This window comes from Populus trichocarpa, chromosome 15 (genome assembly GCF_000002775.5).
Source record: "Populus trichocarpa isolate Nisqually-1 chromosome 15, P.trichocarpa_v4.1, whole genome shotgun sequence".
Taxonomy (NCBI): Eukaryota; Viridiplantae; Streptophyta; class Magnoliopsida; order Malpighiales; family Salicaceae; genus Populus; species Populus trichocarpa.
This window is the reverse complement of record NC_037299.2, coordinates 7,750,846-7,769,948: the sequence shown is the minus strand read 5'-3', so window position 1 is coordinate 7,769,948 and position 19,103 is coordinate 7,750,846. Positions and strand designations below refer to the sequence as shown.

The following is a 19,103-nucleotide window of genomic DNA, read 5'->3' as shown; positions in this document are numbered from 1 at the left end:
TTGAACCCATACCAGAGCTCTGATACCAAATATAACAACCCCAACTTTTAAAACAATATTCACATGGATTCCATAATTAAAAAAAAATCAAGGAAAGTTTTTTTAAGAAAAAAAATCATGAATTACTCACATCAATGAGTTCACATTATATAATTGAACTAATAAAGAATCTATAACACAAAAGTTAAACAAAATAAACTATTAACTAAATTTACACATACAAGTCATGATTTATGGTAAATACATTCCAAAAAAAGGTATTTCTTTATTACTTTATTAACCTAAGTGAATACACAAAAACAACACCAAATGTATCAACTAGGAGGTATGTTAATGAAATGAACCTGCACATGAATTTATAAAAACACTATAAAATCAATTTGACAATTTAATGTATTTAATAATTTATGACACTACATTAATAATTTCTCTTTTTAACCAGTCCATTATCCAGAGATCTGATTTCAATTATCCAATAATATATTTCCACAATTGCCTATTTAACAAAGCACTAGTTCCAAACCAGGAAACTGACTTAACCAATCATTCATTCCTAGGGCACTAGTCCTATCACCAAGAAGTTAGTTAAACCAATAGCTCATTCGTAGGGCACCAGTCCCAAATTAGGAAACTGATTCAACCAATCGCCCATTCCGAGGGCACCAGTCCTATCACCAGGAAACTGGTCTAATTAATGGTGTGTTTGTTTCTTGGAAACCACTTTCCAAACTTTCATGTGTTTGTTTGCCATTAGGAAAGTTGGTCAACGGAAAACACTTTCCAGTCAAAGAAAAATTTGACTTGGTTTTTAGGAAAGTGTTTTCCTTTTATTTTGGGCGGAAAACACTTCCCGAAAGTTGTGAAAAAATTAGACATATCATATTATTTGCTGATTATATCAAATTTGGTCCTCAAACTTTTGATTGTTATATATATTTTGTTTTGAATATTTGTTTTTCAATTTCATCCCTTAGAATTTAATTTTTATATTAACTTTGGTCCTTATTTTTATAATTGTTATTTGCTTTTTCCTTATCATTTTTTAATTGAAATTTTTTATCTATCAAATTTGATCCTCATTCTTTTGATTGTTACTTATTTTATTTGAAATAATTTATGAAATGTTAATTATTATTATTTTAATTTCTTCATCTTTTAATTTTTTTATTTTTTAGATTTGATCTCTATTATTTGATTATTATTTATTTTATTTGAGATCATTTATGAAATTATATTTTTTTCAATTTCATTTTCATTCAACTTTTTAATTTGTAAGATATGTTCCTCATTATTTTAATAAACTTGAAAAAAAATAAAACATTAATAAGTTATTTTCCAGTTCATTTTCCATGATATAACTAAACACTTGAAAATATTTTCCAACTTATTTTCCATTACACTACCAAACATCGGAAAATAATTCACTTTCCCGGAATTCACTTTCCTGGAATTCACTTTCCCAAAGGAAACTACTTTATAGCAAACAAACGGAGCCTAATAGCCCATTCGCAAGGCACCAACCCCAAACCAGGAAACTGATTCAACCAATCATCCATTTTCAGGGCACCAGTTTATCATTAGGAAACTAGTCCAACTAAAATCCTATTTGCAGGGCACTAGTTCTAAACTAGGAAACTGGTTAAACCAATCACCCATTCCCAAGGCATCAGTCCTATCAACAGGAATGTGGTATAACCAATAGCCCATTCGCAGGGCACCAATTCAAAATCGAAAAACTAGTTCAACCGATAATCATATATTAAACATGCATAATAAAAAAAATACGAAACAAAAATTCAAGCATGTATAATAAAACTCAAACATACACTTAAATAAATGTCTAAAATGCCAAGCACCAACCTGAAATATATGCTGCTAGTTGTCCCTTACTGTTGTTTGGTGCCTACGGCCTCACTTGTACCAATAAATACACTAGATTAAGCTCAAACTTCGACCATACATACACACACTTCACATTCCATTTCCTCAATAATTCAACATTTTTAGTCAATCACAACTCTAAACAAGAAGTAACAATTTATTACTTTTAGATGGTGCAATATAAGTGTCTTTGAACATTGTTCGGTATTTTGGTCATATATAGAGTTTCAAGACTCGACTTTATACAGGGTTTTTTATTTTTTTTAATGTTAAAATATAGGTCTACAACTTTAATGAGTACAACTAAACCAAGGTTTGCCATCTATATACCAAAATTCACAATTTTTAGTAGCACAAAACTTGTCCTATTGATTTCAGTTTAGACCCTCATTGGTTTTTTTTCCATCTCTAGCGTTTCGAACTCTGATTTAAGCAAGGTTGGTTGCATTTGAAAGGTAACACCCGTGTCTATAAGTTTGATACGTAAAATTATCTCAAATTATATCATCTTAAAGTCCAAATCTTAGTGGAAAAACCAAAATACAAACAGTCCAGATTTTGATTTCTAAGTTTAACAAGTATCTTCTTATTTTTCATGTCTTTTTCCATCATTTTTTATAAAAGGATCAGGAACAAAAAATCAAAATCAAAATAATAAGGACCAAAATTAAAATATCAATAACTAAGAGGACAACTCTGAAATTCTGAATGGTCAGCGTGATTTTTGAGGGGGGGTAGAGAGAAAAAAGAAGGGGAGGGGAAAGAAAGTGGGTTTGTCATGCTTGCTAGACCCAATCAACATGAGTCTGGCTTAGTTGTCAAATCCACTTAAACTTGGGTTAGAAATGTTTAATATTATTATTAATATTATTAATAAATTTGAAAAAAAATATTATTACTATCGGAAAAAAACCATAAATTTGATTTGAAGGGTAAAATTAATAATAATAATAATAATAATAATAATAATAATAATAATTGTTGTTGTTATTATTATTATTAAAATTATTAATAAATTTGAAAAAAATATCATTACTATTGGAAAAAAATTATAAATTTGATTTAAAGGGTAAAATTAAAAACTATAAGAACTTTGAAAAAAAAGCCAAGGAAAAAATAAAAAAAATCAAAAGTAGAAGGACTGAATTGAAAAGTATCTTGGGTTGATATGGTTGCCAGACCTAACCAATGTGGGTTTGACATGTTTAATATTATTATTAATATTATAAATATTATTATATTCATTTTTACTATTATTATAAATAAATTTGGAAAAAAAATTATTACTATAAAAAAACCATAAATTTAATTTGAAGGGTAAAATTAAAAATTATTGTTGTTGTTGTTGTTGTTGTTGTGATTATTATTGTGATTATTATTATTATTATTAATAAATTTGAATTTTTAAAAAAAAAACCCATAAATTTGATTTGAATGGTAAAATTAAAAATTATAAGAACTTTGAAAAAAAAACCAAGGAAAAAAAAAAGAAATCAAAAGTAGAAAAACTAAATTTAAAAGTATCGTAAATCTGACATGCTTGTCTGACCCAACCAAGAAGGGTCTGGCATGCTTGTTAGGCTTATGACAACATACATGTTGATGCAATTGCCGGAAGAATAACATTATTTTCCTCACTTTTGTTTTTATTGTCGGGTCTATTAGCGTGCTCTAGCATCGCATATTATTGTTTTATGTATTTTATCTTTTAATTATATAAATCTTGTATCATGCAGTTAAAATGATAAAGTTTATTTTAGAATTAATAAAATTTATTACTTGCTTAAATTTTAAAAGATATTTTTTCATTACCATTTATTAATACTTTTTTTATAAATACCCGAAATGTAATCTAACTAATAATTTATATTTCTGGGGGCGTTTCAAAAAAATTATAATAGAATTACAATACAATAATCTTCTGATACCAAAATCTTAATGAAATGACCAGTCAAGATAAAGGGACCAAATTTAGCAAAACAGTCAACTAATGTGGTTTCTGTCTGATTTTTATTTTTATTTTTTTTGCCACATGGCGGATTTTAATAGCTGCGCCACCTAAACTACCCCTCTACCCTCAACCATTTCCGCATGCTCTCCTTTTTCCCTCTCCAGAAAAACGCTTTTCCTTTCCCTTTTACACTTTAGCCCTCAGCTCGGGACACACCAAACCTAACATCTGTCTATCATTCGATTCAAAACCCTAAATTAAAAATTTAAGAGATTTCAATTGTATAGAGGATCGTTTCATTTGGAGCTCAAATTGAGGCGTCAAAGTGAAACCGTGAGTCCAAATTCTCTCTAGAAACCCTAATTTTATCTCTCTTAAATTCTAAGCTTAGTTGTTGGTGCTGTAGGAATGGACAAGTGTGTTCCTGCTTGCTTCGTTGTTTTGTGCTAAAAAGAGACTATCTTGGGATTTGTTGAGTTTGGTGTTTCTTGATCTTTTGTGAATTTGCTTGTAAAATGTGATATTTTAAGTTGTATTAGGTTGTTGATAGAAAGAGAAGGAAAGGTTTTGTGTGTGTGTTTCATTTTCACTGGCTTATGTATTCTTTTATACATTTATTTGCTTTCTTCTTTGGCTTTGAATGTTTGGTCCTGAATTCGCAAGAAAAACTCAGTCAAAATGGACTTTAATGAGTCTCCAGTGAATTATGATTTTTTCGGAGGTCTGCAGCAAATTAGTAGCCAGCATCCTGGCATGCTGCAATCTTTGCCGAGACAGCAGTCTGGGATTAGTGACATGCAGCTATTACAGCAACAGTTTATGCTTAAGCAAATGCAAGAAATGCAGAGGCAGCAACAACTTCAGAAGCAACAAGAAGCAAGGAAGCTGAATTCAATGAATCAAGTTGCGGCTTTTGCAAAACAGGCAGCTGCCAATCCCTCACAGGCTTTGATCAATGGCAATCCTATTCATGAAACATCTAATTATTCATGGCAGCCTGAGCACATGGAAGCTAACACAAGCTGGCCGCAGCCAGGTGCTTCGCCAGTTATCCAAGGATCCTTTAGAGGACACGTGTTTTCCCCTCAGCAGAACGAGGGAACACCAAGCTTGATGGGTATGGTACCTCAGCCAGTTGATCAATCTCTTTATGGTGTCCCTGTCCCTGGAACAAGAGTCACTCCAAGCCAGTATCCTCCTGTCCAAATGGATAAGCCGTCAATGCAGCAGATATCAAGCAGCAGTGATTCCTTAACAAGCAATCAGTATACTGGATTTCCAAAGCAGGTTAGTGTGCAGGATGGACCTTTGGTTTCTAGACTGGGATATCAGGGGAAAAATATGATTGCTTCTTCTGATGGTCAGGGTATAAATACTGGATTTAATTTGGAAAACTTGCAGCTAGTGAATCCCCAGCAAAGCAATGGGCCACAGCAAGAAATTTGCACTAAGCAAGACCTGGGTGGTCTATCAGAAACATCACAAGAGGAAACAGCGATACAGGTTGCTCCTTCCCAGGATGTGGCTACCCTAGATCCAACTGAGGCAAAGATTTTGTTTGGTTCAGATGATAATTTGTGGGATGCCTTTGGCAGGGGTACCAACCGGGGTTCTGGAGGTTGCAATATGTTGGATGATACAGACTTCTTCTGTTCATTGCCTTCTGTGCAAAGTGGGAGTTGGAGTGCTCTTATGCAATCTGCTGTAGCAGAAACTTCTAGTGGCGATACAGGGCTTCAAGAAGAGTGGAGTGGTCTGACTTTTATAAATAGTGAACCTCAAGCTGATAATCAGCAGACTCCCTCTGTGAATGCTAGTAGCAAACATCAGTCAAATTGGGATGGTAATAGCTTGCAGTCTGTATCTTCCTTGAACTCTCAACCCTTGCCTTTGTCTCATGATGCCAATACAGGTATGAATTATCATAATATCCCAGGGGCGGCTCAGCAATCTGGAGTCAACACTTCACATGAACGCATGGAGAGGTTGCAGTCTGTTTCTCCTCATAGACATATTCAGCAGTTTCCGGAAGATGGAACCAAGTGGTCTGATACGAGCCTCATGCAAAAAGCAGCTGTTGAAGGCAGTCATTTTTATGGAAAAGCTACTCATTCTACTGATGCAGGATCAAATGCTAAAAGCATTCCAGGTTCTTGGGCAAATCAACAGGGCATGCAATCATATAGCTCCAACGGTCAACCATTAAATAGTCCATGTGGCTGGAACTTTATGGGTTCCGTGTCTCCTAGAACTATCGTTGCTTTCAAAAACCAGGGAAATGAAAACACATTCCAAGATTCTCATAATGTTGATAAAAAAGGTCCTATGTTTGAGGTGATGGGTGACAGTGCTGGTATATGGAAGACTAATTCAATTGCTGAATTGGAACATGCAAGATCTGCAATTGGAAACCCACAGGTCAATCCTCTAGTTCCTCCATCCCAGCAATTGCTAATTCCAGAACATGCCTTTTCTTCCCACGGCCCTTCACTAGCAACTGATTCTCTCAATTCAACTCAAGTCATTTCAAATACAGGGGAGAAGGGACGTGCATTGTTGGCTCCTACATCCTCTGTTCAGTCTTTACCTCCTTCACGTGATACATCTCATGGACATTTGAGGAATACTACTCCTGGCACCTTGGTACATGCTGGCAATAGTGCCCAAGGAAAGTTTTCTACTGCCTTTCCCCCTGGTTTTCCTTATTCGAAAAGTCATCTTCCAAATCAGCACATGCCTGATACAGGAGGACGAGCAACTGCCTGTGAATCTGTTAATGAATCTTTTGATAGATTTTCTTCTCAACCAAAACATACAGAAGAGTCTTTTGAGAGAGGTCAATTGAATCAATCAGCGGGGCCATTGGTTCCTGACACATCCAGGCATACTTCACATAATGATTTTGCCTCTTCTACTGAGATGCCCCAGCCAAGTGATGACCAAAACCATGCAAGAGATTCTGCTCAACAATTCCCAGTGCTGGAAGCTTCGCCAGCCCCTCAGCGTTATGCTTCATCACAAGATGGTTTTTCTTCAAAAATGCCACCTACTTTGTGGACCAGTGTTCCAACTCAGCTACATCCATTTGGCACTCAGTCGTTTCAGACTGGACCCAATATGTTTAAACCCAATATTGAATCACATAACAGTTCAGGGATAACTTCCTCTCAACCACAGAAGCTAGATGACCAAATTATGCAAAATGGAGGGAGCAGTCGAGCTGAATCTGGTGAATGTTCTATGAAGTCACATGGTTTTGTTGGGAAAGAGCAACCAGCAAAAGGAGACCACTTGCAGCAAGTTCTACCTGAGAATGATCGAGCCCAGAAGACAATGAGTGATTCACATGAGAAAGAATCTGTTGTGAATCATCTTACTGAAACACCTGCTTCAAACCTAACCAGTACTCAGAAACAAATTGAAGCTTTTGGCCGATCTTTGAAACCCAATAATATTTTGTTTCAAAATTACTCCCTGCTGCATCAAATGCAGGGAATGAAAAATGCGGAGGTTGAACATGTTAATAGAAGTTTGAAAAGATTTAAAAGTCTTGATGGTTCTGTGGATGCTGATTTGGTAGCTGCTCAGGGAGGTCAGCAGTTTTATAGACACAATAATATGGTCAGAGATGCTCCAGCAAATCACACTTCAACCCCCCCTGGACATTCCAAGATGCTAAGCTTTTCAGCAAAAACAGCAGATAATCAGGACATAAATGCACTTTCTAATGATATGCTTGCATTTGGTCAGAATGATTTTCAGCATTTCACCAATAGCAATACTGCGGTTTCTGTCAGAGATGAGCATTCTCAAATGAGTAACCAGATGGCTTCATCCTGGCTTGATCATTATGAAACCTTTAAAAATGGACAGATATTACAAATGAATAATGCACGAAAAGCTGTCACTATGAAGCCTTCAGAACTGCCCTCCACATCTGAAAGACCTTATGAAAGATCACATGCTCATAATTTACTTGAGCAAGGAAATGCTGTTGCTGCTAGTCAATTTGGTATTATTCAAAAAAGTTCAACTGAGAATTTCTCCACCCCTCAGTCATTGCAGCCTGATTCTGCTGATGTGAGTTTGGTGGTTATGAGACCGAAGAAGCGTAAAAGTGCCATATCCAAGCTTGTACCGTGGCATAAGGAAGTGACACTGGGTCCTCAAAGACTTCAGAATCTCAGGTGATTGGCATAAACTATAAGTGCCTTATCTATCTTTATTAATGAAACTTATGCACCTTTTAGTTATTTATGTTTGGGTTTATCTTATTTTTCACTGCAGAAATTCATTGCTATTTTCTTTGATATTATTTGCAGGGCTGATTGTTTCATTCATTTTGTCTTTCTTTTCCCTGGTGATTATAACATATGTAGAGTTTGTTGTTTGCAGTGCAGCAGAACTGGTCTGGGCTCTGGCAGCAAATAGATTGACTGAGAAGGTGTGCTCATAGCTACAGCAGCTTACCAGCTATATTCATCTGTTATATTTTTCTCCTCTTAGGCGTTTTACAATTTCCTCGTGTGCAAATGTATTCATTTCTGATAACAGGTAGAAGATGACGATGAAATGGTAGATGATGGACTGCCGGTCCATAGATCAAAGAGAAGGCTTATATTGACTACACAGCTTATGCAGATACTTCTCCATCCTCCTCTGGCATCAATTCTTTCTGCAGATGCTATTTTACATTATGAGAGTGCTGCATTCTTTGTTTCCAGATCAACACTAGGAGATGCATGCAGCACACTCTCTTGTACTGGAAGTGATACTCCTGTGCCTTCTAACAGTGGAGACCTGTAAGAATTACTTTTATTATTATCTAAAAGTTTTCTAGCATGCTTTTAGGAGCATTTATTTGCTACCATGGTAAATGTCTTGGGCTTGCAACCATAAAGGTGCAGCTTGAGTCTTAAGAGCAGCCACTTCATGCAAAATGCTGAAGGATTGAGCTGCCTCTAAATTCTCACTCAAGGACCTACTTTTGCGGTCCATAATTAGGTACATGCCATTTGGTTTTCTAAGCATGCTTTTTACTGGAAGTAAGATTAATAGTTTTAAGTTGGAAATATCATTAAATCCATATGATAACGTAAAAAATTTATTTGTTTTTTCCTACTCCTAAGCCTGCCCGAGAAGATAAAAACATCGGAGAAGAATAGGGATCAGTACTTCTCAAAGGCCACAGAAGACCTTATCAGTAGGACGAGGAAGCTGGAGAATGATTTGTTGAGGTAGACTTTAGTGTCTTTGGTGGTAATATTTGATTGCTTGCTAACTTATTCTTATTTTTGCCTGTCTTTGATGTTTTACTTTTAATTTTGATGTCCGGCATGTTTTAACATATCCTTTCTCTATATTACTTATTGGATTCTTGGATTCTAACATTGCTGTTGTTTCATGAATTGTGAAACTTCTAGTATTTTTACATTTCTCTGCAATAAGGATACTGGCTTTTTATTGAGAAGAATGACATAGGAATCATGTATAAATAATAAAAAAAAAAACCTGAAATGATTTGCTCGATAAGTCTAGAATGTTATGCCTAGAAACAAGTTTCTTAGAGAGATATACTCATTACAACGAGAACAATTGAGTTTGCTGGAACTTGATCATGTGTATATAGAGTTTGCTTGCTTGCATCATCCTTGGCATCATAAGTCCAATGATAAAACATATTTGGTGCAGAGATATACTCATTAGTTTTATTTGCCTGCTGATGATGATGCAGATTGGACAAAAGAACATCAGTTTCAGACCTGAGAGTGGAATGCCAAGATCTAGAGAGGTTTTCTGTTATCAATCGCTTTGCTAAGTTCCATGGCCGGGGTCAAACTGATGGGGCTGAGAGCTCATCCTCCTCAGATGCATCTGCAAATGCTCACAAATCTTGTCTGCAGAGATATGTTACTGCACTACCCATGCCTAGGTTTCTTCCTGACAGGGTACAATGTCTTTCACTTTGATAATTGATTATCTGATTTTCCCTCTTCGTGGCCAATTTCTCCACACGCCGCGTACTTCTTGGATTGATCTTCTAAGCTGTATGCTGGCCCTTGCTTACAAGATAGACCTTGCAATAGGAATGTAGGAGGTTGGATGCTAATGTCTCATTAAAAAAATGGAGGCTGTTAGATCTTTTATTATAGGCCATTGATTTCATTCTTGAGAAATATGATCTGGTCTTGTATACTTCGTTTGAATGTGTAGAGATACATTGGGGTTCTTAAGCGGGACAAGTCTAAGGGAACTTTATGAAATTGGTTGTTTTTAGGGCTAGGGTTGTAGAATGTGGTCCTTATAGGGACTTATAAATGAAAACACAGGTCTGAAATTAAACATCAGAAAGAAAACAGGGTAGAAAGCTACTAGCCTCACACTATTAGATTCAAGTAATCACTTCTTGATTGAAGTATCACACTCCCTCATTATTTAAGCAAAGGCTGCACTTATTCAATAGAAGTTCACTCTTACTGAAATCGAAAAATGCAAGCGCACGCACATATAATGATTTAGTTATTCCTAATCATAATTAGAGTTTGATTCTTGAACAAGAAACATTAATATTCCTATTTTGACTGGGAAAGAAATATAAATTTTCCTGGAAGACACTCACTGCTTCCTAAATGGCTATAAATTGTTCCTCTTTGAAATAAATTTGCTGAAATTATAAGTTTGCCCCATGCTTAAGGCTGCATCAGGTTCCCTGTCATTTTTTGTAGTAAATGGGGAGAATAATTGCAGTCTGATTTAATAATGATGTTTACATAGTTGAAAATTTTAGTTGTGTTCTTGCTTAAGGCTTTGGTAATTGGTTTCTACTTTCTATTGTTGAAAATAAGGATTGTTTGGAAAGAGGTGGTAAATGAAATTAATGAATGTCGTGGTCAAAGTCTTGAATTTTCAATATTACTGTGAACTGTACAAAGTGGTTGTAGTTTTCCCACGATTTGCCATGCACTTCTTTTCCCAGAATTTAGGCACCAAGATCAGTTTTACAAGATACTTCTGATTCTCCATAATTGTCTTTCCAAATGCCTGGAGTCTTGAATGAATGCCATGGTCAAAGTCTTGAATTTTCAGTATTACTGCAAACTGTACGAAGTGGTTAGAGTTTTCCCATGATTTTCCATACACTTCTTTTCCCAGAATTTAGGCACCGAGATCAATTTTACAAGATGTGATTCTCCACAATTGTCTTTTCAATTTTACAAGATGTGATTCTCCACAATTGTCTTTCCAAATGCATGGAGTCATCTTTTTCTTCATCCTTTTTTTTTTTTTTCCTTTGGTTAATGTGCTTTTTAGGGTAGTGCTCATTTGGAGACCTTATTCCCGCTAATTATGTACTTAGTTATGCTTCGATTTGTTCAAAAATTTTGTTCTCATGCTTTCTCAATATACAACAAAGACATTGGGGAAACTTTTTAGAAATTCATGATGCTGAACCATGGATATAGTCTACAAGCATTGTCTTGGTAGTGGTTTTGTTTGAAAATTCGTTTAATTTCTGTTATGCTTCTGCCTTCTTTTTTGTTTTTGTTTTTGCCGTGCTGTAGCATACTGTCGCAGATGTTATGTAGTGGTTGCAGTCTTTGTGTTTACAAAATCTTTGTACATGTCCAAAACAAAATTCGTATGTCATTGATTTTATTGAATTTCCCCATAAATTCATAATACTAATTATACTTGTTAAAATTAAGAAGTTAAAGGTTAAAAAATATATCAAACATCAAATCACAAACAAAGAAAAATGCTTAGTTTTTCATTTTGGGTTTTGGTTTCAATACGAGTCATGGGGTATGTACTGTGAAAAGTTGTAAAATCCCATGCATGTCAAAGGATTTGATTGTGCCTTCTAAATGCAATTGCTCCTCCTCCTCCTTTACCACCCTCTGTTAAATTGCAATTTATATTTATATATATATATATATATTGCATAACAATTTCATGTATAATAATTAAACAAATGATTGTCAATATTATAAAAAAAAATTCCTGGAATTGTATTCAAAAATAAATATCAAATTGAACAATATCTAATAAAATAATGTCTTAGCTATAAATTTATTATGGGAAAATGCATTTTTTTTTTCTTGATTCATGAGGTTGTTTTTGTTTTCCTGATGAAAAAATGATTTTTTTTAAATAAAAAATTAAACTTCATTTTAATAGAATATTCATGACCATAAATATAAAAAACGTTTGCATAACAGGCATATGTAAACAATTTAATTTAATCATACTTTTTACCCATTCCACTCTTCCATACAACTAAACACATTAAACCAACACAAGCTTAGTAAATTTTCAATTTTTCATCATTCTAAGTACACTTTTAGTGAATAATATTAAAACATTTAAAACAAATATCCAACATTCCTAGCATCATTAAAATCATCAATATCACATAATTTTATCAAATTTTCACAAACCCTTAATGGCCTCAATAGGGATTAAATTCCCAAAATTAATTTCAATTTATTCCAAATTACTTTCTATTACAACATTTCTCATACCACAATAACCATAGTATTGATTAATTATCATATTTATTTACACAAACCCTAAAAATTTAAAGATTTAGAGATTTACTCTCTCTCTTTTCACAAAACAAGAAAGAAACGTAATTACTAAGTTCCTTACCTTTGCTAATTTTACTCAATTAAATGAGTTCTTATAAAGATTCCAAAGAATCTCATCCTCTTCTAAATTTCCAGCTTCCTCTCACTTTTTTTTTAAACTCTCAACCTCTCTAACTCTCTAAAATTTCTATTTACATTTGTTTTCTTAATAGGATTCACTTGGAATCACTCTTCCCATCCATAAACCTGAGATAAACTTGTATGAAATGAAGAAAAGAGAAATTTTCCAGCCTTTTCCTTTCTCATCGCCACCGACCTTCTTTAAGACGGAAGAGTGGATTTTTGTTTTAATTACAAAGATGCCACTCCTGATTATCCAATGTCTTATTTTCTATCATTTACTCGGTCATCAGTGCTTTTCGCGTATCGATTTATTACTTATTTTAAGCTAATATCTGGTTTTTTTTTTTTAATCGAGTCAAAAAGTAAATTAGCTGATCATATAAAAGAAACCAATTTTCAATGGAACCATTGTGAAACAAGTAAATGGGTTGTGAGTGAATGCTAAACCCAACTCTATCATCAATCATGTCAATGAGTCAATCTACATTTCCCATTTTGGACTCAAGTGTACTTGCTTGGCACAATAAAAAAAAAAAAATGGTATCCTAAAAAGAGTAAAATTAAAAGACCATGTACTCAATTGAGAAAACAATGATGCAATTTTCCCTTTTAAGAGTTTAAAAGACCCAGAAGGAACTGCTGCAACTCCCTTCAAATAAATGCCTGACATTCATTGGAAAAAAGCAAACCCTTCGCAAAGTGCATCATACTATAACCATCTCGAAATGAGACGCTCACGTCTAAATTGATACATGTACGAAGTTCCAATATAATATAACCAAACAAGTTGAAAAGCTATGGCATGAGTTTCAAAATTCATGACATGAAATTAGAAGCCGCAGTCAACAACTAGCACATGCAATACAAAGACAATGAATTAATAGTCTTCTCTATATCTACTCTCATTCAAGCAACTAGTTTCCAAATAGTTCTGATCTGTTCCCCCTCCATAGCAAAGCCCAAACTAACCTCTCAGGAAGCAATTGCAATTCGTCCAGCGACTTGGTCAAGATCCCGCTGGCCACTGGATGTAATTTTTCTCCCACTGGCACAGAAAAACAAAGTTGTTGTGAACACACCATAATCAACGGGGGGGGAAAAGGAAAAGGAAAAGGGATGGGGTGGGAATGAGGAGCTGTGGAAGAGATTCTTAAATAATACTTGAACACACAAGACACATTCACCGGCTGTTTCTTAGGAACTATTTGTTTAATTGATAGGAACTACAAAATGAAAAAAACCATAAAAGGAAAAGGGCAGTCCTAAGGCAGATAAACTTGAAAAATAAAAAACAAAATAAGAATCCAGTTGATGATTCAGTGACTCTGGAAAACTATACAGGAGACTGATAGACTAACCCCTTCAGGTCAAGGTCAATGATGTTCATGTTCTGCAATTGTTGAAGAATGTGACGAGCAATAGAACCACTGCTCTTGCAGAAATGTGGTGGGCGACTGCCATTCCTTTTGCTCCCTCCATATATCCTCTTGAAGGCACCAACACCTAGACCCCCCCTCAAATATATTTTCCTTGCCATAGAAGCTGCAATGCCACTTCAATCAAATAAGGATAGAAGATCCATATAATGGTACAAGAGTGCCCAACACATCATATGTAAAGGCATGAATGAGAGAGAAAGAGAATACACGTACCAGCCCTTATATAATACCAGTCAGGGTCATATGGAGCAAGTTCCTTCAGTTTGCCAGTCTTAACAATATCAGTCCATGGAGGAAGCTCCACCTATTTTAAGACAAGGGGATATAAAAACGTAAGAAAAAACTCAGAATGCTTACCATGGTGAAAAGTTTAAATAAAATATGGCAACAAGTAAATACTGATGAAGACAGATTTATAAACTTTTTAAGATAGTTGGCAAATAAGAAGCAGTATTCTGCAGAAAAGAGGAAGTCATGCGTCAAAACTAAATCCTACACCTCACACAACTGGAAGAATTAAAACGTTCACTTTGATAACATCCATTGTGGAGATGATACCAGTAAATGTCAGCAACAAAGTACATCACCACCTTTTCTAATTGTGCAACTCACGAGGAATAGATTACATGGAAAACTCATAACGATCTATGCCCTGCATGCCACTAGTCATATCATGGATATTGACCAAGTAAAAGATGCAGGCAAAGGAATTGGGACTAGAAACTAGACCTATTAGACAACTTAAACTGTTTAAAAAAAACTAGCCTAAAAGGAAAAACAATTCCAAACGAAACCAAATTTATAAATAGCTTCCCAGAGAAGAGGGATCGAGCCATCCGAGCAGACAAGAAACAAAATCATCAGTTGTGCTAATCCTTAATCAGTGGCATTTACATTATGAAAATAAAAGGTAAACAAGTCAATAACCCTTAGGGACACACGAAGATTTGCAAAATCACTAGTGCACACATTTCTACTTATAACAAGAGATATAAACAAAGAGATTAAATAAATAAAAAATAATATAAAGACGGAATTCAGGAAACAAAATCCAAAGATTATAGAAACATCAGGACATGAAGATTATCAAACACATGGAAGAAGTGTGAAATTACAGGTCCAAAAGGGATTTAGTTCAAGGCTAGATAAATGTGAAAACTACCTTGCCAGAGCGTTTGAGGTGAGCGGCGTAGGCCTTGACGAACTCATGAGGAGAGACGTCCTTCACTTTCCTCGCTGCCTCCATTTTTTTTCCCTTCCGTTCTTTCCTGCTGCACCGCGGAAGCTCCAAAAACAGAGAACCGAACGTGAGCTAAACGAGACGCTGGGGGTTTTACGATCTAGGGTTTTTCACTAACACACTCGATTTTTTTATTTACTGTTTTGCCCATTACAAAAAAAAAAAAAAAAACTATACATATTGCATAGTTTGGTAGGTGTTGTGATCTTTATTTTATTGTTTTTTTTTTTTTAGTTTAACGTGGGTGTCCGGGCCAGCTTGCGCGTACCTCGACTAATCCCACGGACCCTGAAGTTAACGACCATGTAAGCTTCCAGTGGCCATCATATGAGCAACCACAGGGCTCGAACCTGAGACCACAGAGGGAGCAAACCTCTTGGTCCCAAGCTCTTATCACTGGGCCACCACCTAGATGGTTATTTATATGTAAATGGGGAACATTTAACTATATGGACCTGTAACTAACCTGTGTGTTTGCATCGTTAGTTTGGATGGAAGCTTGATTAGGAGTCACAAAAAGGCCTAATTTCAAATGAAACATGTATAATTGAAGATGGTCATGCTTGAAATTAGAAATTGAGGGACCAATTCACAAATGATTTAAGGTTTAGAGGAGGTTTGAGTTGTTTAGCTTATAGTTTTTAGACCCGGCCCGGTCCAAGGCCCGGGTTTCAGGTTTTGACCGGGTCACCAGGTCACCTGAGTCAATTTTTGTTTTTTTAAAAAATCAAAATGACGTCATTTTAGTAAAAAAAAAAAAAACAAAAGTCAATGGATTGCAACCGGGTCTTGCCGGGTCACACCGGGTTTTTTCTTCCCCTGTTTTTTCTTCAACCCGACCCTGTTCCAGTCTCGGGTCAACCCGTCGGGCCGGATTTTAAAACTATGGTTTAGCTTATCTCTTAAAATATAGTAAAATAGCTTCGTTTCGAGACTGATTGGAGTTACGTTGCTGCGTCAGAAGAAGAATAGCTATACTGATTTGGTATACTTTAAAAAAAAAAACCCTCGGTATGATTGAGACGACATGACACTTTTTGTCCACATATACACTTATGCCAAGTGATCTCTAAGGCCCCGTTTGTTTGCTGGAAAGTAGTTTTTTTTTAGAAAGTGAATTCCAAAGAAGTGAATTATTTTCCGATGTTTGGTAGTGTAATGAAAAATAAGTTGGGAAACAATTTCCAGTGTTTGGTTATGTCATGGAAAATGAGCTGGAAAAAAACTTATTAATATTTTATTTTTTTCAAGTTTATTAAAATAATGAGGAACAAATCTTACAAATTAAAAGTTGAATGAGAATGAAATTGAAAAAAAAATATAATTTCATAAATTATTTCAAATAAAAAAATAATAATCAAAATAATAGAGATCAAATCTAAAAAATAAAAAAATTGAAAGATGAAGAAATTAAAATAATAATAATTAACATTTCATAAATTATTTCAAATAAAATAAGTAACAATCAAAAGAATGAGGACCAAATTCATAGATAAAAAATTTCAATTAAAAAATGATAAAGTAAAAAGCAAATAACAATTATAAAAATAAAGATCAAAGTTAATATAAAAATTAAATTCTAAGGGATAAAATTGAAAAACAAATATTCAAAACAAATTATATATAGCAATCAAAAGTTTGAGGACCAAATTTGATATAATCAGCAAATAATATGATATTTTTAAATTTTTCACAACTTCCGGAAAGTGTTTTCCGCCCAAAATAAAAGGAAAACTCTTTCTTGGAAACCAAGCCAAATTTTTCTTTGATCGAAAAGTGTTTTTCGTTGATCGAAAAGTGTTTTCCGTTGACCAACTTTCATAAAGACAAATAAACACATGAAAGTTTGGAAAGTGAATCCAACACAGCCTAAGTTGAGGTGTGACAATTTATTAGTTTTTTTTTATTATTATATATTATCTAGCCATTGTTGGAGATTTCATGTCCTCCCATCATTTTGGTATTGTTTATTAGGATTCTACTTTTTAATTTGAGAAAGAAAAAAAAAAAAAAAAAAAAGAGGAAGAAGAGGAATCAATAGCGATGGATGGCATGGGAGAAGAAGTTAATATGTTAAAATTCCTACCCTTCTTTTTCTTAGATCTCTCGTTAATTAAAGCATTGCACGCCTTCTCTACCGTAGAAGAACTTAACCTGCTAAAATTGCTATTTTTTTTCCTTTCAATTTTTATGTTGTGGAAGTTTATCTAAGCAAAAATATGAATATTAAAAAAAAAATGATGCATAAGAGAAATTTTATAGTGACCGCATTAGTTATTTATTTCATGAGGTCTATTTTGAAGAAAAAACAAATATAAATAGAAAAGATAAAATAAAATAAAAAAAATTTACCTACCAAAAAATAATAATAATATCTTCTACTATATTTTTCTCTCCTCCTTATAATTAATTGTTTTTAATCAGATTCAGAGAATAATTAACTTCTTGTGCAATATAAAATTTCTCGAGAAGCAAAGGTATGTTTCTGTCCAAGTAACGATTTTTAGACGATCCAATGTTGGTCCTTCAAGTTTCACAACATTACAAAAGTTAGAAATTATATCAGTGTCATTCATTAATGGTTTACATTCCTAATTGTATTATACTATACTTTAAAAGATAGGGGGGAAATTCTGTACATGTTCGTACTGTGCACATAAATTCATTACATCGTGGACCATACTGTAGACATAAAGTGTTTATACTGTAAATCATACTGTAACGCTTGAGGACATTGTCTTTTTTGTGTTTTAGTTAAAAAGTAATGTTAGGTCTAATTGGACAACCAAACCCAATAGCATTGAATCATGCTTGATTGTCGAACCCAATGCTATTGGTTTTTTTTTTACTTGATTTCAAAGCTTCATGTCTAAAGTTAAAGTGTTGTTGGGTCTGGCTCGTAGCCGGATCCAACGCTATTGGATTTGGCTAGACAACCGAACCTATCGATCTTGGATCTAGCTGCGCTGCCATATATTTTTAATTTTATTTTTGTCTCTTTAGATTTTTTTTTTCTTTTCCCTTATTTTATTTTTTTATACGGCAAAGAAAAAATAAATTGATGAGACTTTTTTTATATTGTATAAAATTTGGGTGATGATATTTTTTTTTCATATGAGGCCGAGTTGAATTTTCTTATTAAAGCATGTGTTGTTTTTACGTTTGAAAAATGCTTTAAAAAAATTTTGAATTTTTTAATTTTTTTCTTTAATTCAAATTAATATATTTTTATTTTTTTGTATTAATTTAATGTGATGGTATAAAAAATCAATTTAAAAAATAAAAAATATTATCTCAATATATTTTTTATAAAATTTTTTTTAAAAATAATCATTATGTAATAATATAATAGCTAGTTTATTGGCCCGTGCTCCGCAGTCCAGTTTAGAACACCTATCTGTTATGTGTGTGTTCACACACACACACACACCTCCGTCTTCCACTCTCCATAGCACAACAATGGAAGGTCACGACACAAACGCTTCATTTCATTAAATAAATCTCTCCTTACATTACAGGTCTTCAAGTGCAAATTTAAGCACAACCCACTATTAGCCGAACGATCGTTTTACGGATTTTTCTGTGGTTAACTTACAGCTGGGGTAAAATGGTATTTTTTATAAAATACATTTATCATTATCTTCTTGATAACGGACAACTCAATCTTTTTATATTATAGCTACGTAACTTAAATATCTTTAAAAATAAAAAAATATTAAAATTAGAGATAAGGGGCTTTCAGTCATTTAATGCTTTGATTGGATGGTGAAATAATTGAAAAAAGTAAAAAAATTAAAATTTAACCAGAGAAATTTTCATCGTTTCATCATGGTTTTTTAGTTATAATTAATTTCAATAAAGAACAATTAAGTCTTTTAACA

At 33.9% G+C, this 19,103-nt stretch overlaps 2 protein-coding genes across 4 annotated transcripts; one reads left to right on the top strand and one right to left on the bottom strand.

Annotated features, from left to right (window-relative positions):
* Window positions 1–3,965: 3,965 nt before the first annotated feature.
* LOC18105727 (uncharacterized) lies at window positions 3,966–10,095 on the top strand. 3 transcript variants are annotated; one of them, XM_024585961.2, is made up of 6 exons: window positions 3,966–4,165; window positions 4,239–8,019; window positions 8,228–8,276; window positions 8,387–8,634; window positions 8,962–9,069; window positions 9,567–10,095. In XM_024585961.2, exons 2-6 carry the CDS (start codon window positions 4,511–4,513, stop codon window positions 9,799–9,801), a joined length of 4,149 nt encoding a protein of 1,382 aa, XP_024441729.2. In that variant the 5' UTR covers window positions 3,966–4,165; window positions 4,239–4,510; the 3' UTR covers window positions 9,802–10,095. The 3 variants fall into 3 exon arrangements, with proteins under 3 accessions (XP_024441729.2, XP_024441733.2, XP_024441728.2); XM_024585965.2 differs by having other exon boundaries at window positions 3,966–5,119; window positions 5,234–8,019; XM_024585960.2 differs by having other exon boundaries at window positions 3,966–8,019.
* A 3,139-nt stretch (window positions 10,096–13,234) lies between these two features.
* Window positions 13,235–15,324, bottom strand: LOC18105726 (40S ribosomal protein S19-3). Its single transcript, XM_024586333.2, has 4 exons — window positions 15,145–15,324; window positions 14,196–14,286; window positions 13,902–14,085; window positions 13,235–13,588 (listed from the first exon to the last, which is right to left on the bottom strand). Exons 1-4 carry the CDS (start codon window positions 15,226–15,228, stop codon window positions 13,516–13,518), a joined length of 432 nt encoding a protein of 143 aa, XP_024442101.2. The 5' UTR covers window positions 15,229–15,324; the 3' UTR covers window positions 13,235–13,515.
* Window positions 15,325–19,103: the final 3,779 nt, after the last annotated feature.

Excerpts from the sequence above, each read along its gene's own strand:
- LOC18105727 (XM_024585961.2), top strand. The coding sequence starts at position 4,511 with ATGGACTTTAATGAGTCTCCAGTGAATTATGATTTTTTCGGAGGTCTG. Across the intron at positions 8,635-8,961 it reads CCTTCTAACAGTGGAGACCT|CCTGCCCGAGAAGATAAAAA; the intron begins GTAAGAATTACT and ends CCTACTCCTAAG. Across the intron at positions 9,070-9,566 it reads CTGGAGAATGATTTGTTGAG|ATTGGACAAAAGAACATCAG; the intron begins GTAGACTTTAGT and ends ATGATGATGCAG.
- LOC18105726 (XM_024586333.2), bottom strand. The coding sequence starts at position 15,228 with ATGGAGGCAGCGAGGAAAGTGAAGGACGTCTCTCCTCATGAGTTCGTC. Across the intron at positions 14,086-14,195 it reads CTGGTATTATATAAGGGCTG|CTTCTATGGCAAGGAAAATA; the intron begins GTACGTGTATTC and ends GTGGCATTGCAG. Across the intron at positions 13,589-13,901 it reads ATTGACCTTGACCTGAAGGG|TGGGAGAAAAATTACATCCA; the intron begins GTTAGTCTATCA and ends TTTCTGTGCCAG.